The 23935-nt window shown below is 45.1% G+C and overlaps 2 protein-coding genes across 4 annotated transcripts in view; both read right to left on the reverse strand.

Annotated features, from left to right (window-relative positions):
* The window catches only part of EXT2 (exostosin glycosyltransferase 2), a 133625-nt gene extending 116915 nt beyond the window's left edge, over window positions 1-16710 (reverse strand). For 2 of the 3 annotated variants that reach the window (XM_081798286.1, XM_081798284.1), the window contains exons 1-3: window positions 6622-7187; window positions 5555-5644; window positions 344-460 (exon numbers count right to left, since the gene is read on the reverse strand). In XM_081798286.1, the coding sequence (XP_081654412.1) occupies window positions 344-460; window positions 5555-5644; window positions 6622-7157 (743 nt within the window). In that variant the 5' untranslated portion in view covers window positions 7158-7187. Of the gene's footprint in view, window positions 1-343; window positions 461-5554; window positions 5645-6621; window positions 7188-16535 lie in introns of those variants that run through there. The other variant, XM_081798285.1, reaches the window with a different exon arrangement.
* Window positions 16711-21497: 4787 nt separating this feature from the next.
* The window catches only part of ACCS (1-aminocyclopropane-1-carboxylate synthase homolog (inactive)), a 19597-nt gene continuing 17159 nt past the window's right edge, over window positions 21498-23935 (reverse strand). Inside the window, exon 16 of the transcript XR_014138586.1 lies at window positions 21498-22777. The gene's annotated coding sequence lies outside the window, so the exon portion shown is untranslated. The remainder of the gene's footprint in view (window positions 22778-23935) is intronic.

The raw sequence follows: 23935 nt of genomic DNA on the forward strand, positions 1-23935 counted from the left end.
CGGGGGGCAGTGGGGGGTGGGCAGAGGAGATGGAAAAGTAGGCAGATCTAAGAAATATTCAGGAGGGACAATCAACAGGACTTACTCTTCTGGTACAGGAAGTAAGGGAGAGGAAGGAATTAAGGACACCAAAGGGATTCCAGATCTGGAAAGCTGGGTAGACAGCACTATACATTCACTGAGCCAGAGAAAACTGAAGGATAAACAGGGGTGGGGTGGGGTGGGGAAGATGGCAGACTCCCAGCCCCTGGCCCGTCACCAAGGCTTCAGTTCCTGGGACACCCAGCATGCAGAACCTCATCAGCATCTCACAGCACACCTGGCTGAGCTGAATGCCCCTTACCCTGGTCCCTTCTCCGGAAGGTCCACCTCCGCTGACAGTGGACTGTAGACAGGAATGCTGACATCATAGCCTTGCCGGTAAGTCCACGTAGAAAAGCCACCACCAGCCAACAGAGCCCTGAAAGCAAAGGATTTTGTCAAACAATGAGAAAGAAAGGTCTTCATTCTGATAAGCTCTGTGGGAAGGGATAGGAGTAACTGGGTCAATAATAATATCAACAAAGGCCTGTTTCCTGAGTCACTTGTCTCTGAAGACACTGTGCTCAATGTTTCACAGTCATACCTCCTGGACATTGATCCCTGAGTTAGCAGCCTTCTTCTGGGGTCCTAAGTGGTCTTTCCTTCTTTTCCATTTTTTTTAAAACACATCACAGCCCAGAGGCCACCCTGTGAACAGCCCCTCTGCTACCTTATTCAGATTCCATTCACCTCTCCCCACAGTCCTACCTCGTTCCGCAACACTCAAACCAGCAAGAACAGACAACAGGTCTGCACGGGAAGCCTGCTGAGACAGTCGCTCACCGACCCTCTGGCCCGAATCTTAGGTGACAATGGGCACAGAAAGCAGTGGGGACAGCAAAGTATCTCATCCCGTGCTGCGCACGCCCCAGCCTCTCTGCAGTGCCCGCCCTGGCAGGTCCCTCTGTGTTGTCCCAGAGCTGCGGGTGGATCGTGTGGTCTCCACCAGCTCTCGCCTGCATTGCAGTTACTCAGTCCCCGTACCGGAAGCATGAATCCACAATTGGACTGTTAGTGCTTCACCTGCACTTTGCACGCACTAGCTTTTCTTCTCCTTAATTAGAAAGCTGTGAACATACTGTTTTAATTGGATCCAGCAAACAGTACAGTGACACTTCATCAGAAAAAGGAAGCAGGTGTAGATCACACCAACTTTTACTGTTATTCTATCCCTGGGGCCCCAAATCCATCAAAATCACTTACTGGGGCAGAGTTTTGCCAGTTTCACGCATCGCACTGTCTGAGCCAAAATGTCTCAACCGAGAAACCACATTTTTTGCAATATTGATTGCTACCAATCCTCGCCCTGCCCTGATGACAACCTACATTCCCTTCGAACATGACCAGTTGAAGTTCAAAGATTTTCCAACCACCCCTGGAAAACCCAATCTGTTTCTTTAAGCGTTATGAGACCAAGAATTGGTTAGTGAGGTAATGTGCAGGCTAAAAACCTCTCCAGCTGCCAGTCTACTCTGTAAAACTTACTGACTATCCTTAGTACCAACATACGGTCTTATTTTTCCTGATCAGCATTTAGCAGTGAATCCATCCACCATGAATCTGGGCCGATGCCATGACAGCAGGCAGACTGCAGGGGACCCTGTGACCTCTGTGCAGAGAAACAAACATGGATCCAATATAGAGACACCAGGCAATTCAGGTAAGCCAGGGTGGTGGGTGATTAGGTGATTACACTCACAGTCCCAAAGGAAAGGGGAACGAGCAAGGGGCAAGAAAGGAAGCAGGTGTGTATCACACCAACTTGTACTGTAATTCTGTCCCTGGGGCCCCAACTGTTGTTACTCTGTTCCAGGATAGTAGGGTGCGGGTTATGCACTGGTAGGGGAAAGCATGCACTCGGAAGCAGGTCCTACGTCACAGATCATACACTCGAGATCTCTACTTGTGACCTCCGCAAGGGCCAGGACTGCAGTCAAACAGACCTCACACTGGCCCTGCTACTGATAAGACTTCGACTTCAAGTCCCTGTATCTTCTTCTGCCAAGGACTCCACACCATGATAATGGAGACAATAGCGTGAGCTTCCCTTGCTCTACAGAACACGTTTTGCATTGAGTGAAAAGTGCATTTCTGAAAAGCACATTCTGCTTTCCTATTATGTATCCCCAAATCAGAGATCAGTTCCAAAGCTACAAGAGACTGAATAGAAAACTTGCAGCTAAAAAAGCATTAACCTGATGATCAGACTTATGCCAGGTCAAGCATCACGTCACTCGAAGTGTCCTGCAGCATTTTTAGCACGTTGCAGGCCTTCCTGACGCTAGGACACGTCCTCTGTCATAGAGCCCTCTGCAGGCCTCACACACTCCACCATCCCTGCTCCGGTCTGTCCTCAGATGTTCTCCCAGTCCTCCTCCCATCTGAGTGTCCACAGGGCCTAAACACAGTTCGTCTGCAAGCGCATCCTTTGCTTTCTTTTGAAACATGCATGCAATCAGGCTTGCAAATTCCTCAAATATAAAGCTTCAAATTTCGCAAAAAAAAAAAAGCTGACCAATTCTATTAATCATCCTTATTTGTTTACTGAATCAAACAAACTATTTAAAAAATATGTATGAGACAAGTAAATCTGAACAATGGCTAGATATTTGACGATATTAGATTCCTATTAAATTTTTAGATGTGAAAATAGTACTATAGTTGTATTTTTAAAAATCCTTTATCGTGGAGAGATTCAAACGGAAATAATTACAGAGGTAATGATATAACATCTGGAATTTGCTTCTAGATAACCTGGTAGGGGGTGGGTAGGAGTACAAACTAATGGAGACCAGCCTGAGTTGATAATTACCAAAGCTGACAGAGGGGCATGAGTTAGCCATACTAATCTCTTCTTTTATACAGGTTTGAAATTTTCTATAACAAGGTAAATAAAACCCACACGAAGTAGAAATCTGTGAGAGATGTGCAAAGAAACAATAACAATCCAGCATAGTAAGAGTATTACAGAACATATATGAGAAAACAAAGATTGGTAAAGTAAGGCACTGAAGAGGTATAATTTGCTCCCACTTAAAATGGGTCTGTGTGTGTGTGTGTATACATATATATATACACACACAGACATGCACATGCACATATTTATACATGTTGTGTATAAATCCATAGGAAAAAAGGCTAGAAAAATACAGAGTATTTGAGGACAATGACTACCTTTCAGTAAGGGAAGGAAAATAGAGGAGGATTTGAAGCATATGTTTATATTTTACTCTTTATATGCTTGCACATTGTTGCAATCTTGTACAAAGAAAGTATACCCGCAGCATGTGTAGGATTTTTAAAAATTGGAAGAGAAATAAAAACAGATTTAAGCAGCACAAAAGATATATATGCTGAGCAGACATTTCCTTCTGTCCTGGTCCTTACATTTCCCCGAGTAAAATCATTCTCAAGCAATCTCACCTATGACCTTAGATTTCAGCCCTTAACACAGTCTAATCTAGCCTGTCTGCTTTCTAACTTCCAAATAATCTGATATGCAGCTCTTGCTAAAACCATTCTGTCCTCATGGTTCTTGCCTCCTCTGAATCCAGGAACAAGGACAAATGATAAGAAAAACTCACAAAAAATCTACTCTTCCTTCCAACCAGAAGACCACCTAGGTTTCAAAATGAAATTTCCCACATGCACAGATAAAGAAGGAACACAGTGATTCATTACTTGCTATAGGATTGCCTATAATCACTTACAAAAATACATCCACAGGGAAAAAGATTTAACCCTCCTGATCCTTAACACCTAAGCACTAGCAAGAACTCAAACTTCTTCTTGACTACTTGACACTTCCCCGCAGAGAAGTGAAACCCCATTTAACATGTGCACTTGATAAAAATAAAATCCTTCTCCCATGCAAATACATATACCAAAATGTCAGCAAAAAGTGAAATGTCCCAAACAGAAATAAGCCCTTCTCAAAATAAACCCAGAACAGCAGGTGAAGACACAGCATTCCTAACAGCTTTTTCTTCCCTTCTCTGTTCCCTAAAGTATTTCACTTTCCCAGAGCAACCAAATCCATAAAACAGTAGCCCACTCAGGAACGCTGAGGCTGACAGCCACACCAGGGCTCCCCTTGTGTTTAGCTGGGTTCTATAGAATTTGTGTAGCCTGACTGCCCTCTATGGACCAAAACGCTTTCTACACCAAAGGTGAGAGGGGGGTCCTGGAGTGTAGGTCTCTTCTAGTGGTAGTTGTATTTCCAGATAGAAACACAACAATGACCCTACATAATAACCACTTAAGGTAAAGAGGCTTGGATTTAATCATCCAGGGAAAAGTAGTCCCAAGCGCAGATTTTCATAAATGCTGGTGTCAGCCTTTAGCGAGCTGAGAACACCACTGGCCTCGGGCTACCCTTTAACCCGTAACAGTGATTTTACGAGTGAAACATCAACTGTAATAAAATGACTTATGAGTGAGTTCTGATGTCAACTCACAACACTGCTGTACCTTGAGTATTGCCCGGGACCCCTACCATGGACCTCACTTTTCTGCTGTCCTCAAAGCCTTGAACCCAGTACTAGGAAAGGAACCTCACACGGTACCCCATCCCTGAGCCTTCTGGGAAGCCTTCAGCCCAAGCAGTTCAGTCGATGTGGAAAAGGGCTGATTAACAGAGTGAGCAGACTCAATCATAATCCTGCAATCCCAACCACCCCACACCACACGTGCTGTTTGGAAGGTTTCATTAGGAAGAGAGGAAGGAAAGAAGTGGGTGGGGGCCAGGAGGGATGGGAGGACAGAAGGAAAGACCCCACTGACCGAGGCAATGGAGAGTAAATGAACCAGAGTGCTCTCGTTCCCCTGACATGACAGGCTCTAGGTGTCACTTTCACACCTCCGTGCCCCCTTCCCACAGCAATCTGCGGCTCTACTTTTCACAAATGCTCCCAAATTCGGACAGAGCCGACACAAGCCAGGCATGAAACGGGCCTTGGGGTTGGGGGTGCTGCATTAAGGAGAGCAAAACTCAGACTGAGAAAAAAAGATCGTTTTTTAAAACGCTATGCTAGGGACGCCTGGGTGGCTCAGTTAGTTAAGTGTCTGCCTTTGGCTCGGGTCATGATCCCAGGGTCCTGGGATCAAGTCCCGCATCGGGCTCCTTGCTGAGCGGGGAGCCTGCTTCTCCCTCTGCCTGCGGCTCCCTCTGCCTGTGCTCTCTCTGTGTCTGTCTCTCTCTGACAAGTAAATAAAATCTTTAAAAAAAAATGAAATGCTTTGCTATAACGTAAGTTCTAGTCGGTTCTCCATAACAGATTTAAGCAGGTCCAGTCTCACTACATCTATGTCTCAAGGAGGGAAATGCCTAGGACAATGTTTTATTTTGACAAACAATTCTGATTACATAGTCTGCCCCACTAGCCTTGGAAATAGGACTTCACATGAAAGAAAGGGTCTTGCATTTCCTTAACCCTCAGAAACCCATCACTGGGATAACCCCAAATACACTTACCTGTCTCTGGGGACATCCAGAGCCGTGTTATAATCTGGGGGACCTCCAGGCAACATGTTGAACAGCAGGTGGTTTGTACCTCGATCCCACCTATTAAGAAATGAAACATGTACATGTAGTTGAATTTACATGTCAACTACGAAGGAACAGAAACAAGAATCAGTTACTGGGATGACAAGCAGCAAGTATCCCCAACCCCAACTAGGGCTACTTCTCCGGGGTGCCAAGTGAATTCCTAGAAATCCCAAGAGTACATCAGACACTAGGCTGGCTCCTCGGAAAAAAAACAGGTAGATGTGTACTTCGAGCTTGGCCACTACAGGTGTGCCTACGATAATGACAACCCAAAAACGATCTGAATGTTCACCATTTGGTTAAAGAAACAAAAAAGGAATATAGAAGGCTGGTTAAGTACATCATGGAACATGCATAAAATGGAAGGCTGTACAACCCTTAAAATTATATAGTAAACGAACATGAAGCTATCTGGAAATACATTCACAACGTATTAAGGAAAAAGGGCAGCACAAGAGTATAGAATTGTGTAATCCCATTTCTGACGAAACGTGTACACGTGCATATGCCTACTTCATACAAAAATGTATATACACATGCGTACGTGTATATTTTTTATACAAAAATGACTGGGAAGTAACATCATTGAGGTGGCATCATGGAACGAATCTTACATGCTTCTTTTTGCTTACTTATATTCCCAGACCTTTTACAGTGAACATGCTAATATATTACATAAGTAGTAAGGGGTGGGGGGAGATTTCAATATAACAGGAAAGCTATGGGAGGATGAGCCATCCCGAGGTTTTAAACTCCATGCAGGTGGGAGCCCACAGCAATAGGTCGGCTGGCTGACGGCTTTTCACCGGTACAGAGGCGAGGTGCTTCCGGCACCAGCTTCACGCTCCAAGTCGGTCACTCATACACATGCCCTCCCACGAGGAAAGAGACAGCAGCTGGAGGCCAGCTCAAGAGGAGGCCCATCCCCTCTCCCCGCCCCTCCCTCCAGCTCCCCCAAGGCCCTGACTCCCGTCTGTAAACATGCTACACACCTAGAGAGCTGGCCCAGTGCCTGTGCTGTCTCCTTAATGCGGAGCGTGTTCTGGTTAAGGACGTCGATGGATGGGACAAACAGGCAGGCCCGGGTGATGTCATCAGTATAGTAGTCGCTGTCTGAGATGGCCGTGAGCAGTTCGTTATACTCCCGGGAGATGGTGTTGCTGACGGGGACACCAGCGTCGTCCACATACTTTTTCAGAGAGTAGATATACACCTTGATTTTGTTCTTTGGGTTGAAGCCACAGCGGTAGACATCAAAACACGTGTGCATTCTGCAGCTGAGATCGCCGCGCTCGGGGCTGGGACTATCGGCCGGCAGCCTGACCACGGGCACGTCGCGGACACTGCGCTTCTCTACGTTCCAGTCACTGGAGGACTCGATGGAATGGGGCCAGAACTGAAACATGCCGGTGGCAATGAGGCCCAGCAGGACGATGGAGAAGAGGGTGATGTAGTAGATTCGGTGCTTGGTCTTCATTCTTGGGATGAGGGCAGGACCCCGGATATTGTACTTGACCGACGCACACATAATGACACAGACAGCCTCTTCCTCCCACTCCTAGTTCCAGGGGGAGACACAAGAAAAATGAAGCAGGCAGGGTGGCAAGTGACCCCTGAAAGGACTGTCTGACCCTCAGCATACCTATTTCTTTCCCTGAAGCGGTTTGAGGAAATAATGAAAAGGGATTTTTGACCCTTCTTGTAAATATATTCGAATATATATTTGTGTATTAAATGTGTGCTATATGCCATATTTAGTATTTCATATTGTACACACTAAATACAAATGTTGATAAATTTAACTATATCCTATAAATATATATTCAATGAAAGCATAAGTCATAAATGCGTGGGGCCTAGGAAGAGGGGCGCTGACCAAGGAAGAAAGTCAAAAGTAGAATAAAGATAGTTGTTTTATTTTGTTTTTAAACACTTGGCTAACATATGGGGCACCTGGGTGGCTCAGTCGGTTGAGCTTCCGACTGTTGGTTTCGGCTCAGGTCATGATCTCAGGGTAGTGGGATCGAGCCCCACGGGCTCCACGTTCTGCAGGGAGTCTGCTTGAGAGTCTCTCTCTCTGCCCCTCCCCCCCCAGTCTCTAAATAAATAAAAGTCTTTAAAAAAGAAACCACTTGCCTAACATAAACTGATGCTTCATCTGGACAAACTGGCTCTTGGTTATCCTAAAATCTGTTTTCATTCACTTATTCAGTCAACCCTATGATGAGCGAGCACCGAACACGCACTGTACAAGAAACGAGGAAGAAAGCAAAGACTCCACCTTACGGGAACTTACATTCTACTGAGGGAGGTAAGACAAAGCTATGACAAAATGCAAAATGTAAAAATATCACTAGGAAAGTATCAATAAGGTGCCAAGGACTATTAGGCTAGATTACTCTTTAAATAAAATATAGTGATGTTTTATAAGGTGACAAATTGACACATTTAGATGGAAGGAAAGTAGAAAAGCATAGGGAGATATGGAGCGAGGGAAAGAAGGGTCAATGTGGTGGATCAATTTCCAAAGACTGATGCCAACAATTCTTCACATCTTTGAATGTGCATGCCACTTTTCTAATCAAAAGGCAGAATCTATTTCTCTTCCCCCCTGAATCTGGGCTAGCCTTGTGACTTGCTCTGACCGGGAGAATGTGGCGGAAGTGACATTCTCGGGCTTTTAAGCGCAGGCTTTAAGAGACCTGTAGCTGCTGTTCTGTCCTCTGGGAACCCAGCTGCCGTGCCATCAGGAAGCTGGGCTCCCAGCTGAAGGTAACCCCAGGGAGACCCCACTGCAAACTGAATAAAACAGACAGGAACCATCCCCAGCAAGTTCTGCACAGACTGCAGAATCCTGAGCAAATACATGGTAGTTATTGTTGCTTGGGTCACTAAATTTTGGGTTGGTTTGTTATACAGCAATACCTCAATGAAACAGCCAGTAAGCATCTCTGAATGATACAAAGATATTCTTAGTCCTCACCTGAAAATACGGACCTTCCCTGTAGATCACAACTTAAGATCCTTACCAAACAAGCCTGCCCCACTGGATGCCTGGATACTGTGTGGGGAGGGCAGAGCCGTGGGACTGCACCACGTGTCACAGACTCACCATGTCACTGCGGTAAGCTGCTTCGGGCAAGCCACGTGTCAAAGTCCCAACCTACAAAATGGTCTCATTCTACTCACTGGTATTTCAGAAAAGCTATTAATAAAAAGGGAAAAAACTGAAAAGTTCATGGACCATCTTCAAGGTTAGCAACCATTTTTACTTTGGCTAAATGGCGCTCTCCCGCATCACTGCCCACATGGCAAAACGGCTTCCGGCCTAGCTGGCGGGGTGCTGCCAAGCCTTGAATGTTGCAATCCCACCAGCTTTGGGGGCAAAATGTAAACAGTCACAAAAGATTTCAACTTGTATCTCCTGTGACCATCGGTTGGAATGTAAGAAATCTGCTGGTCACACATGACTGCATGAAGGTGCATATATTTTTAAGCTTAAAAATTATCATCTTTGCGGAACATACATCAACCATTCACATATGTTCATTGATTCCAGGACAGAAATATGAGCATGAGAACCGTTTCAGTGTTTCTGTCATTCTAACCACCAGCTTGCCCCTACTCCCTACTACCTCCAGTCCCCCTCCCCCCCCCAAGGTAGCTTTCTTGGCATTCTCTGTCTCTGCGGGAGCTAGAAGATAGGAAGGCTCAGCACACATGCAGGCAAGGAGCCACCCGCTCCACGGCGGCAAGTCAGAACTCCCCAGCAGGCTCTCCAGGTACATTTATCCCCGGATCGGTGGTTTTCAAACACCCAAAGGGTGAGCATCACAGGCGCAGGTTGTTAAACCAGAGTCTTTGGCCCAGGTGCCGGAGGTCTGTACTAGCCCGTCTAAAATAGGGTCACCGAATCTGGCATTTTAGCAGGCTCCTCAGTGTTTTTTTGTGTCATCAGGTTTGAAATCTTGACTGAAATTAGACAAACTACCTTTTAACACAGTGGCTTTCACACCTTTTTTTTTTTTTTTAAACTAAAACCTACAATAAGAAATACATTTTATATTGTGACCCAATACAGATATAGGTGTGTGTGTATTTTAAATAAAAGCTTCACAGGAGCCCCTGGGTGGCTCAGTTGGTTGAGCAGCTGACTCCTGATTTCAGCCTAGGCACAAATATCTAGAATGAAAACTCTAAATGCTGCCTGTAGTTAAAAGATGATATCAATGAACTTACACCAATATATTTGAAAACTTAGATGAGCTAGAAAAATTCTTTAAAAACAAAACTTTAGGGGCACCTGGGTGGCTCAGTCAGTTGAGCATCTGCCTTCGGCTCGTGTCATGATCTCAGGGTCCTGAGATCGAGCCCCGCATCAGGCTCCCTGCTCGGCGGGAGGCCTGCTTCTCCCTCTCCCACTCCCCCTGCTTGTGTTCCCTCTCTCACTGTCTCTCTCTCTGTCAAATGAATAAATAAAATCTTTAAAAAATAAATAAATAAAAACTTTAAAAATCTTCCTATAAAGAAAATTTCAGGCCCAGAAGTTCTACTGCACATTCAAGAAATAATTCCAATTTTACACAAATTATTTCCAAGTCCAGAAAGAAAGGTGAAACACTCCCCAGCTTCTATTAGGAGGCTAGCATAACCTTAATACCAAAATCTCACACTGGTGGTTCTCAAAGTACGTCTGATGCCAGGAGTCCCCATGACCCTTTCAAAGGCTCTGAACAATACTGACAGGATTTTTTCACTTTCATTTTTGAGGCCATGTGACACATGTTATTGTAAAGACTGCAGAAGTAGATATGAGAATCCAGCTGTCTTCTGATAAGTTTTTCCTAATTCAATGAAAGATATCAACCCACAGATTCAAGATGCTCAAATCTGGGGCACCTGGGTGGCTCAGTTGGTTAAGCGACTGCCTTCGGCTCAGGTCATGAGCTTGGAGTCCCAGGATCAAGTCCTGCATCAGGCTCCCTGCTCAGCGGAGGGTCTGCTTCTACCTCTGACCCTCCCCCTTCTCATGCTCTCTCTGTCTCTCTCATTCTTTCTCTCTCAAATAAAGAAATAAGATCTTTAAAAAAAAAAAATGCTCAAATCCAAGCAGAATATATACAAAAAAAAAAAAAATAGCCACCTAGATATGTCGAAGTAAAACAACTAAAAAGAAAGCTAAAGAAAAAAATGTTAAAAGCAGCCAGAGGGGAGAAAAATCTATCCAAGGTCTATTAAAAAACTACGTGTAACAGGCAAAACTATAAAATACTTAGAAATCTCTATGACTTCTGGGCAGAGAATGATTTCTAAAACAAAATACAAGAAGTGCAAACCATAAAAAGATAAAATGATAAAACCTGTGTTACAATTAAGAATTTTTCTTCATCAAAAGATACCATATAGAAGTAAAAAGACAATCAATAAACTAGTAGAGACCTGCAATCCATATAACTGATAAGGACTAGCAAGCCAAATAAAGAATGCCTACAAAACAATAAAAACAAACAAAGAACAAGAAAACAAAAAGGAGAAAACCAGACAGAAGACTTAAGCAGGAATTACACAGGAGAGGACACAAAATCGGCACAGCGACACCTGAAAACCACCTTTAGTCTCATCAATGGTCAGCGAACGTATAACGACAATGAGACACCATCCAGCCACCAACACAAGAAAACGGAAGAGTCAAACAGCACCCGGTGTGGGCAGGGCCTGGAGCCACTGAACTCCGCTGGTAGGAGTATATGAACAGGCTTGAGTCCCAAGTGGTCAGCAGGAGGGCTGGAAAGAAGAGGGGCTAATGCCCCTATGTTAGAGTCCTAAGCATCACATTGCGCTTCCTACTTGTCATAGTTTGGTCCCCCTGGCCCCCTGCAAAAAGAACCAGAGACAAGGATGGAGGTACAGGGAGTTTCCTTACTTGGGAGGTGATCTCAGAAGGCCAGAGTAAACAGCAAGGAGAGAGAGAGACACAGAACCAGGGACAGCCAGTAAGGTGGGCAATAGGGGCTCTTGGGAGTCCTAGGAACTCTTGAAAAACCACAAAAACTAAACTTGTCCCTCAGAAGGATGAGAAGCCAAGGCACTGATCTCCCAACTCCCGCCCACTATTGCTTGAGATTGTCTGGTACTATTATCAGCTCATACTCTGTACTCAACAACCCTCAAAAGGTCTGGATCTTATCCTTTCCTCAATGTACCATTAGTCTGATAAAGAGCTGCAGTTCCTGGAGGAAGGACTGGGTGAACGTCTGTCTATACTTGCAGGAACGTTTCAAAGACCTCTTTAAAGAGACCCAGGCTCCCTCTCAATCCATGGGATATGGGTCTGAGCTCCTGTCTGAAAACTGGGGTTGAACAGTGATTTTTCCACTGCAACAGCTGACATCAGCCTTCTACTTGCCCGCTCTTGGTTTTTTTTTTTCTGGTTATACAAGTCAAGCAATACCTTAGTTAGCTGCCCATCTATACTGTCCTTAAGGATACTATACTCTATTAGCATCACTGTGGATCAAGACACATCAGCAGCAAGTTGGGCTTTATTGGCCATTGTGGGAACTGTGTCTACCATGCCACTGAAGGTCAATGCCACCCAGCCTCCGCTATTTCAGAATCCTATCACCCTCACAGATACTTGGGAACCCAGTTCCCCAATCACATCTAAAGCCAATTCTGGCCTACAGGAAACAGTCCACACTGAGCTTCTCAAAGATGCTGGCCTCCAGTGGGCATTCCATGTTGCCAGAATTATAGGAGTGAGCCCTCCCAGGAACATGGGCAGGTGTACATCTCTGGCCTCAAATAATAAATCTATTTCAAATCTCCACCTCCCAATACCTCTGATCCCTTCCTCAACACTCTCCCCAGACAGCTCTGGCATCTCCACCTCATTTCCTACAGGCCAGCAGTTTCTGGCCTGTTATCTCGGGCCACATCATCCTTTTCTGTGGGGAGCCAGAAACAACCCCCAGTTTTGAGAACCAAAAATATATCCAGACATTGCCAAATACCCCCGGGGGAGCCAAAATCACCCCTACCTGAGAACCAGTGGTGCAGATCATCGTCATGTCCAAGTTTCAAGGAATCTGCCCAGTTGCTCCAGTTGTTCTTGCAAGATCATTAAACCCCTAATCCTGAGAGAATGCTCCTAAAGAGACACAGCCTTTCCCAAGCAGCTTTATGGTCCACCGTTACCCCACTCTTCAGGTGACACCCTCAAGATTCACTCGCACACGTGTGCCCTCACCCGCTGGTTCCCAGGAGCCAGGTCCTACAACTCCAGTACGAAAGCTATTTGTCCAGTAGCAGGGACTGTACTTCCCCGCTTAGGCAATGCTGAGATCCGAGGGGAGGGGGAGGCAGATCTTCAGAGGATAAGTACCATCCTGCAAGTCAAGAGCCTTCAGCAAGGTCTTTGCAGAGTGTCCAGAGGATACTTCCACTAGCCCCGAGGATCTAAGGAAATCTGGGAGTTCAGAGTTCTCCATGCTTCTACCAAATAGCTGCATCTCAGGCCTCACCCCTGACTTTAGCAGAGGTCACCTGCCCCAGGCTGCGCCTTCAGCCTCCTCTGCAGTTCTGCCATAATTATGATTAAATTCCGCGCCTGATTTTCGACAGTCTGGCTTCTGACTGCAGGAGATGCTGCCACAGAGCCTTCTGTCGCTCACAGTGTGTCCCAGGGTTGATACCTGGCTGATCTGAGCCTGACCTTACCTCAAGGCTCGAAGAAAGATGACAAGAGACAGCCAGCTCCACTAGCCTTATCATTCCCATGGTCCATATCCTGCCCACGTGCTAGAGCTACTGTACTAGCCAATGCTTTCCCTTCTACCTGAGTCACATCCCGCCCACCGTTGGCGAGAGTCACACAACTGTGATGCTAGAGTACCAGGGGTTATCAACAGCTGCATAGGGGCCCTTGTTGCCATCTGAGGGTGAGGGAGTCCAGTTTTACAATACTATTCTCAGGGTCGGCTTTCCAGAGCCACTTCTAGTACCAACTGTCTTAGCTTATGTTCCACCAAACTAGGAAAAAACAACTGGAAAGCAGGGAGCTTGCAGAAGATGAGTCCAGAGAGCCAGAGTGAGGGACGAAGGAGGGGAGTCAGGGAAGAATGGAAAGCCATGAGGATTACCATACTGAGCTGAGGAATGGGGCTCAGTCCTCTGCAGAACTATGTAGAACACACCTCAGAACTGTCCCTTTGAAGGAGAGGAAATGATGGCATTCATCCACTGAAGCCCATCCCCTACTGGCTGAGGGCTATTCCCAGATGTAAACTCACATTTTTGAGATATGCCTACACAGCCAAAGCAAGCTCCCACAAGCCTTTGCCAAACAGGTGGGAGATATGGTGAGTATTTGAGGTGAAGTAAAACTAAAAATGAGGGGAGCGACACCTGGGTGGCTCAGTTGGTTGAACGTCCAACTCTTGGTTTCAGCTCAGGTCATGATCCCAGGGTTATAGGGTTCTGCACTCAACAAGGAGTCTGCTTGGGATTCTCTCTCCCTCTCCCTCTGCCCCTCCCCACTGCTTGCGTGCTCACACTCTCTCTCCCTCTCTCTCTCAAATAAGTAAATCTTTAAACAAAAAAAAAGGGGGGGGAGGGGAAAAGCCTTAAATGAAAAAGGAAAGCAAAGGATGAGAGATGAGAGGAAAAAAGTCCCTTACTAAATGGTGCTTTAGAGATAGAGAACCTTCTTGGTGAGCATCCATGTACCTTTCACATACCTCATCCCAACATTTGCCGTGTTATATTAAGTATTTGCAAGTTTGTCTCTTCTACTGGTTGTCATTTTCTTGTAGTCAATTTCCACACACTGAAGCACAGAAAGATGTATGTCCCCAAAACCATCATCCAAGAAAACGAGTCATAATCTTCCCATCCTAAGAGGACACTTGCTACCACCACCATGTTCAATGCCCCTGACACTGAGCCTCTCGGAAGAGGACTGAAAGGAGTCTTCTACTAATTAATGTTCCACATAATACCATAACCCATATGAAACGAGAATTTCACAGCAAAGCCTTACAAACTTAACCTCCCTGAAACACATCAAACCTGTCCCTGCAAAACACTGGAATCATCTGTCTAACTGTCAAGCACTGAGTCACTGGAAAAATCTTTTAACTCCTCTCTACTGTCAGGATGAGATGCATTTTCTGTTCCTGGAATTATTTATCCCGAAAATGTGCCTGAAAATCTATCCTTGGTGCTTCAGGCTATATCCAATCCATTTAGTCTGATGCTCTGAGTCACAATCTCTTGTCTTAACCTTTTTAGAAAAGCCCTCACAACTGAACTCCCAGGGCCACTGCAATACTGGAACTTAACCCCACTGTGCCTGAAAACAAAGGAACCAAATATTAGCAAAAGAAGGAAAATCTGTGATTCATTGCCTTCCTTGATAGGGTTCTTTATAATTAAAGTTATATGATGACTAACCATCCCTAAAAATGGTTTCCAATGGGGAAAAAAAAAAAGTGTTTCCTTGATTGTGAGAATTATACTATAATTAATATAATGTATATAACAACTAATAACTAAACTATACTGAGGACTCACTACATGCATCTGTTTTAAGCACTTTGTGTTAACTTATTTAATCTTTCTAACAGTGCCATGTGACAAGCTATTATTATCCTCATTTTACAGATAGGGAAAGTGCAAGGGGAAGGCTAAGTAACTTGCACAATGTCACAAAACTAGAAAATGCCAAGGCTAGGATTGGGAGGATGGGGGGCGCCTGGGTGGCTCAGTTGGTTAAGCGACTGCCTTCGGCTCAGGTCATGATCCTGGAGTCCCGGGATCGAGTCCCGGGATCGAGTCCCGCATCAGGCTCTCTGCTCGGCAGGGAGTCTGCTTCTCCCTCTGACCCTCCTCCCTCTCATTCTCTCTCTCAAATAAATAAATAAAATCTTTAAAAAAAAAAAAGGATTGGGAGGATGGCAGTCTGACTCTGGAGCCCCAGCTACTAACCTCCAAGCCTCGTCTAATTACTTATGAAAGCCTAGATTAGATCTACCTTTTTCACTCCTCAACAAGCAAAGGCAGCATAACTTGACGGATCCAAATTTATCTATTCATACCAGCACATGCAACCGAGAGGCTTAAGACAGCGGAAGTGAGGAATGCTGGAAACTGAGTCATATATTAACACGAACAGCCTTTGAGCCCTGAAATTTACAAACCCAAGTCCAGTGCAAATCCTTACAGCACTCAGCTGACTCCGAAGAATTAAAATTGACATATTTCTATTTAAAGGCATCTTCAGACCAGTAAGTCAAGGACCCTTCTAGCTTAGCAGTTCCCAACAAGTTACACCAGGCAATCATTTGAGTCTCAAAACTGATCTGGCTCCCACCGCCAGTAGTAAACCTCTAAATGCCTCTGAGCTTTGATGCCCAGAGCCTGGGCACCCCGGACCACCTTCCCCACCCAGTCTTTTCTCCGCGCTGAGGGCACAGTGCCCCAAGCCCTGCCCTGGCATCCTGCGCTGCACGGGCTACCACCGGCCGCGGGAGAGCCCAGCGCGCCAGAAATCGCCGCGGGGAGAACCCGATCCCCGCAGCTCGCGGGAAGGAGGTGGCAGCGGGAAGGCAGAGGTCCCGGGGCAGGGTGGGCCCTGCGGGAAAGGCAGCTGCGGGGTCCCGCGAGAGAGGAAAGGGGCGGGCGGGGGCAAAGGAGACAAGTGGGCAGCAAAGCGCGGGGCGGGCCAGGTTACCAGGGACCAGGCGGTGCGGAGATCCAAGCGCTCCCACAGCGCGAGACGCCGCGAGCGGCCCCGGCGGGGGTGGGGTCGCCCCTCGCCGCCCTCAGGCCTCCGCGCGGCCCGCGCTTCCCGGCGGCCAGGCCCGACTCCGCCGCGGCCCCGGAGGCCCTTCCGCGCCGCGCTTACCTCGGCCACGGTTGCCTCCCGCTCGGCCCCGCGCTCGGTCACCGGGGCATGCCGCAGGGCGTGGGCCACGGCCGCCCGGGAGGGATCGCGCCGAGTCGCCGGCCGCCGGCGCCGGGTCTGCGCGAGCGAGCGGAGAGAGCGGCGCCAGCGACCGGGCTCGGCGACGTCTGACACCGAGCGCACTGCGCATGCGGGAGCGGCCGGGCCCGCGCCCCCTGCTGGACAGGAGGAGCCAGGGCACCGCGTAGGGTTTCTCCCAGGCAGGAGCGCGAAGCTCAGGCTCCACCTTAAAACTTTGTCCCGCAGAGACCTGCAGCCTTATTCATAATTAAAGAAACTGCAGGCCCAAGCAGCGAAGCACCATGCTTCACTTATAAAACTGACACAAATGTAAACGTTTTATTACAGTGAGTAGTGGTGCAGCATTCCCGGAGGGCAACTGGGCCATATCCATCAAATGTAAAATGCCCGCAACCTTTCCACCAATCCCTCTGTATGTTTACCCTACGGATATTCTCAACAGCGTTTACCAAAAATACTCATTACACCGTTTTTCCAAATAATAGCTAAAAACTGGAAACAAGCAAAATGAACTATGGGAAAATTTATAGTAATCAAAATAAATTATGACTAAAATGGAATCATGTGAGAATGCATATATATGTCGGTACAGAAATATCTCGAAGGTGTGTGAATATGGAAGCATGCTCTAAAACTGAGTAAATATGGTCTTTTCCATAAAATTATGTATATGCAAAATTAGGAGAGAGAAAATATACATGCAGATGTTTATATTTCAAGCGTATGTATAATATTTTTTTCTGGAGGGAATCCAAGAAGCAATGAACAGTTTTGGAGGAATAATGGTGGAGATAGAAATGGGGGAAAGAGATTTTGTTTTGTTTCTTTCCGTATTATTTACATGATCTAGCTTTACATATGCACATATGCACAGCAAAACCCCTGTCATAAGGCATAAGTGAAGCCTAAAAAAAATCTATCAAAATGCAGAGTGCTGTAATTGGGAGGTTAATGAGATGACCCCACAGAGCCCGTGCAGTTTGCAGGTAATAGTCCGCAGAAGCCAAATCCGTTCTGGGCCCAGCTATCCCATAGCGCCATCTAGTGGAAGCTGTTACAGCTTAAGTAATCAGGGAGTAGATTCTGAGTCTGGAGACTGAGGTTTCCAGCAGCAAGTGATTCCAGGAATATTCTTGTCAGTTAATGCCTGCTGGCTACTGATCCAGGGATATTGGGATGAGAGTGTTCTGGAGATGGGAAACCCACATTTTGCTTCTCCACATCCAAGAGAACATTGCCCTGCCCTCCAAATCCACATGACCCCAAGACAACAGGAAATTTACCACACATTCACCCCATTTGGTAACAGGATAGATGGAAAGTATTTTGTTTTCTTGCCTTTCTCTGAATTAAATATATGTTGTGTGTATATATAAATATATGTATATCTTCATTAATCATTCATCTGTTCATTAAATGAGGACTTTCTCTGTTAAAGACCTGTGTTAGGCACCGCCTCGGAGGAACCTATCTTATTTACTTCTTATAACCCTAGACATGAATAGTGCCTGGACATAGTTAAGTGCTCTAGGAATATGAATAAAGGGTGCCCAGACACTGGGAGGAGCTCCGTAGAAAGAAGACAAATGCACGAGTAATATTAGGCAAAGCAGAGGATGAAATGTAGCCTGGGAGAATATAAACAAAGTGCTACGGGGTTCAAAAGAGAAAGCAATCACATCCAGTTGCAAAGATGTGGGAAGACTTCACACAATAGTTAATATCTTTGCTGGTCCTGGAGGATAGTTAGGATTTTGGCACGTAGAGAAGTGAATAGGGCATTCCAGACAGAGAAAAAGTCATGAGCAAAAGCACAGATGAGAAGCAGTGGATGTAAAGAAGAAGCCATCAGAAAGACCAAGTGTTTTTTTTCATCCAGTCTAACTAGAACGATGTGGCTACATTTCCAGGGGTAGAAACCATGCAAGTGATTGGAGGTAAGTAAGCACAGAGCCATGATTGTAGAAGCTGTAGAGATGCTAAAGCAGCTGAGGATGACAGCGGAGCAGACTGGTATAGAAAACTAGAAGCCAGGACCCACAGTCCCTGAGAAGGTAGAAAAGTTCAGTGGTCAGTGGTTAAAAGAGGTGAGGCTGTAGAAAGATGTTTCATTCCTCACGTTGAAGGTACAGAAAAAACCAGAGACTGCGCAGATCCCTGCCGACCCAGGGGGTCAGGAAAAGCAAAAGTGGAAGTTAGACAAGGCGTGGCTTTCCAGGCAAGTGGCATCATCAAGGGAAAGCGAGGTTACGGGCAGGAGGAATTGCTAGCGTGCAGTGGTATCCCAGATTTACCGCTTCCTTTAAATGATGGTGGTTTGCAAGAATGGAGAAAGGTATAATCTCCAAGGAAAAAGACTCTGTGAAAGAATCATTGTATGGTATTTTATGCTGGCTCAGCTTAAATTACACTGCTGGGCAGCCTGGAAAACTAGAAAACACCTATCAAGCCCAGATCAAATATAATGAACACTCTGTCTGATGGGTAGCTGAGCTCACAAAAATAGTAAAGAAAAGATACAGGGGCCAGAAATGAAGCTACAGGGAGAAAACTGAGTGTTGAAGCGACAACAGGGCATGCGAGGTGGGGGAGTGGATCCCAAGAGGCTCACAGAAAGCCAGGATACTGAGGTGGAAGGCTGGGGAACCAACTCAACATCAGTAACAACAAACCAAAAAACTGTCTGTCTTGTCCAGAGAATGGAGAACAGTAGAGTCTCTGCTGAGAATCTTTAACATCAGGCTTCCCAACCATATGGGATTTGAATTTATACCTACCAGCATGGCCCAGAAAGCTCCAAGCCTAGAGAATAACACAAAGTATTACCAACGCAGGTTGGTCACATCTGAAGAAGGACACATGAACCCCCCCAGCTGGAGGGTCATGCTTTCACACACAGCCTGCTCAGGATCCCAACAGATAAAACCCCAACAAATGTAAGCACACAATCCGGAATGAGCACATGATAAATAAGCCAGTCAGAAGAAACTACAAACAGCACAAATTTTACCTCCAAGAACCACAGATAATTGGATTATGAGAAATAAATACAAAATAAGTAAGTTTATGGTGCTCAAAGACTTGAAAAATGGAATGTCAACATTAGAAAGAAACAAGATGATATTTTCTGAAAAGACCGAGGAAATTTGAAAAAGCACTAAACATAAAAATCAGGAACTCAATGCCTAAGTTAAGCAGTAGATGAGACACAATTAGTAAATTGGGATATAGATCTGAATAGACTACCCAGAATGCAGATCAAGGAGAAAACAAAGAGATGGACGAGGATGTTGAAAGAGAGGGAGGACAGAGGCGGGAAGGCCAGCATATATCACGAAGGAGGGAATAGAGAGAATGAAGAAGCAGTATCCAGGGAGAGATTAGCTGAGAATTTTCCATCACTGGGCAGAGATGACCATCTGTAACAGGTGGACAAGAAGACTAACAGCAGACTTCTCAATAAGAACAAAAACAAAACACAGAAAGCATTAAGATAATCATAAGAAGGCCAAGAGAAGCTAGTAGTCCATGTACAATTGTAGACTCAGTGAAGCCATCTTTCAAGAATAAGAAATAAAGACATTTTCAGACAAACACAAAAAGAAAGAATTTACTATCAATAAACCCTTCCTAACAGAATTTCTGAAAGATGTACTTCAGGAAAAAGAATGTTAGAACCAGAAGAAAGTACTGAGATGAGGTGTGAATGGCAAACAATAAACTGATAAACTCAAGGGTAAATCAAAACAAATACCAACTAAAACAACAACAACTATAAATACTGACTGTATAAAACTATAAAAATAAAAATGACAAATTTGGAAATTTAAAACTAGATGTTTATCCCCATGTTCACTGTAGCATTATTTACAATAGCCAAGATATGGAAACAATCCATCAACAGGTGAGTGGATAAAGAAAAGGGGATATGTATACATACAATGGAATATTTTTTATAACAAATTTTTTTAAGATTGATGTATTTATTTGCAGTGCCTGCGTGGCTCAGTCGGTTAAGCATCTGCCTTCGGCTCAGGTCATGATCCCAGGGTCCTGGGATCGAGCCCTGCATCAGGGTACCTGCTCCGCGAGGAGCCTGCTTCTCCCTCTCCCACTCCCCCTGCTTGTGCTCTCTCTGTCAAATAAATAAAATCTTAAATAAATAAATAAATAGAATCTTAAAAGAAAATATTTATTTATTTATTTATTTTAGAAGGAGAGAGAGAGCAGGGCGAGGAACACAGGGAGAGAGAGAATCTTAAGCAGGTTCCACACCCAACACGGAGCCCTATGCAAAGGCTAGATCTCATGACCCTGAGATCACGACCTGAGCCCAAACCAAGAGTCAGATACTTAACCAACTGCACCACCCAGGTGCCCCCATACAATGGAATATTATTCCGCCATAACAAGAGAGACATTGATGGACCTCAAGGACATCATGCTAAATAAGTCACACAGAGAAAAACAAATACTGGGTGATCTCTCTTATACTGGAATCTAAAAACAAAAACAAACAAATTTTAGAAAAATAAGCATATAGATCTACAGAGGACAGATTGGTGGTTGCTGGAGGTGGGGATGGGAGGTGAGAGAAATGGGTGAAGGGGGTGAAAGGTAAAAAAAAGAAATGTTGAAAGAAGTTTGCAGTGAATACCCACGTATCTACCATCTCTACTATATAATTAATATTTTACGGTACTTATCACATATTGATCCACCCATTGTTGACTCCTCATTTTTTGCTGCATTGCAAAATAAATTGCAGCTATCAAGTAGTTAACATCTGAATATTTTATCGAAGGCATGTCATTAACTACAGATCAATATTTTCCAGTTCCTTTTTTCTAATGAGGTAAAATTTATGCACAATAAGGTAGACACATTTTGCATTTTTTCTTTATATCAGGGAATAACAATGACTATGGCCAATAGTGAGGAAAACATAAAGGCAGAAGAAAGGAGCAAAAAATAATCATTTTCCCTTTATACAAAAATCATAGTCCACATGTAAGCAAAAAAAAAACAAAACATTAAATTAGAAAGCAAATATACAATAGAAAGCATTAACAAAAGTAACAGTTCATTGTAAAAAACCAATAAAACCAGCAAAATCAATAAAATCATCATAAAGCTGACTATTCATGACAAAAATGAAAGCAGACAGAGCAAAAGCTACCAATACCAAGAATGAAAAAGGGGATATTACTATGAGAGGGCCAAAAAGAGAGGAAGAATGTACTAGATACACGCAACAATGTCAATGACTCTCCAAACATTAAGTTGAACAAAATAGCCCAGACACAAAAGGGACCAACTATGCGGTTCCTTTGATTGAGAAATTGCTTCATGGAGAGAGAAACCAGAATAGCAGTTACCTACAGGCAGACTCAGAACCATGGAATTGTTGTACACCTTGATGGGGACATTGGTCAAAGTCATTGCCTCTTACGATGAAGACCTGTGCAGTTCACTGTATGTCAACTTTACCTCCATTTTTAAAAATTAATAGAAAGCAGTGTTTCAGCAGAAGTTCAAGAGATGTCTGAGACCAGTACTAGACCAAATGGTATCTGTAACTCTCCTCGGGATGTAGCCTACATAGATTTTTTTGTTTTAACACTTCCAAAGTCCTTTATTGAGTCGGCAAGGCTGGGAGCTGCCCTTGGAACGGGGTCCCAGTCTATGGTGTCCCTGTCCCTGTTCCTGACGGGGGCCGGTGGCTTCCTCTGAGAGGCTACTTGGTTGGCTCCTTCTGGAACCAGCCCTCCTTGGAGTACTCGTGGGCCTTGGAGGGAGCCAACAACAGGGCTAACCTCACCATCGTGATGCCTGAATCCCAGGACTCCCGGATGTGAAAGTTAAGCTTTGGAGGGGCTGGGAGCTGGGGTATCTTCAGATGGGTCTGCTCACAAGCGTACTTGCTGAAGTGGTCCGTGGCTGGAGGGAATACAATTACCTCCCCAGCATTCTGAAGGACGGCCTGGCTCTTGTCACTAGGGTGACGGAGTCCAAGGAAACATGGCGTTAAACATGAAACATCCTGTTGATAGCTGTGTAGCATTAGCACTGTTACTAAAAATGTTAGCGTGAAAAGTGGAGGTTCTATTTTGCCCAGTCTTCACCCAAACTGAGGTAGTTATGACTCTTCAAAGCAGTTTCTGGAGGAAGAAGGGACAAACAAACTGACAAACAGCCTAGGCATGAACTAAAATGCTCGCTGACAATGTCACAGGAGATGAATACAAAGGAGTAAGAGTTAAATGCTCTCAGGTCATTTCCATGTTCAGGAGGATAAAGAAAATGCTCAAAGTATGAATGTGAATAATTTCAGAGTATCTGGCAAAGTGCTCACTTGGAGAATGTATAAAGAACCCCTAGAAATGTGAGGCCCAACAAATATTTTTTTTAATAAATGAGGGAATAAATGACTGCAATAAAATGAAAAGGAGGCCCAGGAAACCATATTCTTTCCTGTCTCTGGAAGTGTTTGGTGAGGAGGTGATGTGTGGAGCTTCTGGAGCTGTACTGAGACCATGAGGAAGGAAGCTCGAAGGGGAAAAGTCCAACACACTAGGACGGCAGAGTGGACAGATGAAGAAAACCCCGGTTCCAAGCACCACATTCTCCTGAATGGGCGGATGACTGAGGTAAAGCCAATTGGCCTCCTGGAACAGGAGAGACATGAATGCTGAGGAAGAAAGGGTGTCTCTCTATCATTCCCATACCCTGTAGGTGTCTGCTACAAGGACTCTGGAGCTCAGAGCGGTCTGGAAGCCATCCTGCCACCCCCTGAATGGAGCATGTTTGAGAATGAAGAGAGGAAGGCAGAAAGAGAGAGCACAAAATCCGATGGCATCATTTGAACTCCTGGCTAGAGCCCTGCCTGAAACATCTGCCCTTCCCCTTCCTGCTTAATTCAATAAACCCACCCCCCTTTTGTTTAACCCGTGAGCTATGTTTACCATTTTTAGTCATTTGTAAATGAGTCTTCAGTAATAGAATAGCTTAGGAATTTTCATTGATCGGAAAAGGGAAACATTTCCCTATGAAAAACATTTCCCCTTGTAATTGCCAACAATAGATGGTTCTTGAAAAGATTCACAGAAATCACTAGGTAGGGGCGCCTGGGTGGCTCAGTCGTTAAGCGTCTGCCTTCGGCTCAGGTCATGATCCCAGGGTCCTGGGATCGAGTCCCGCATCGGGCTCTCTGCTCGGCAGGAAGCCTGCTTCTCGCTCTCCCACTCCCCCTGCTTGTGTTCCTGCTCTCGCTATCTCTCTCTCAAATAAATAAATAAAATCTTTAAAAAAAAAAAAAA

Source organism: Leptonychotes weddellii, chromosome 11 (genome assembly GCF_054177405.1).
Source record: "Leptonychotes weddellii isolate Sample4059 chromosome 11, ASM5417740v2, whole genome shotgun sequence".
Lineage (NCBI taxonomy): Eukaryota > Metazoa > Chordata > Mammalia > Carnivora > Phocidae > Leptonychotes > Leptonychotes weddellii.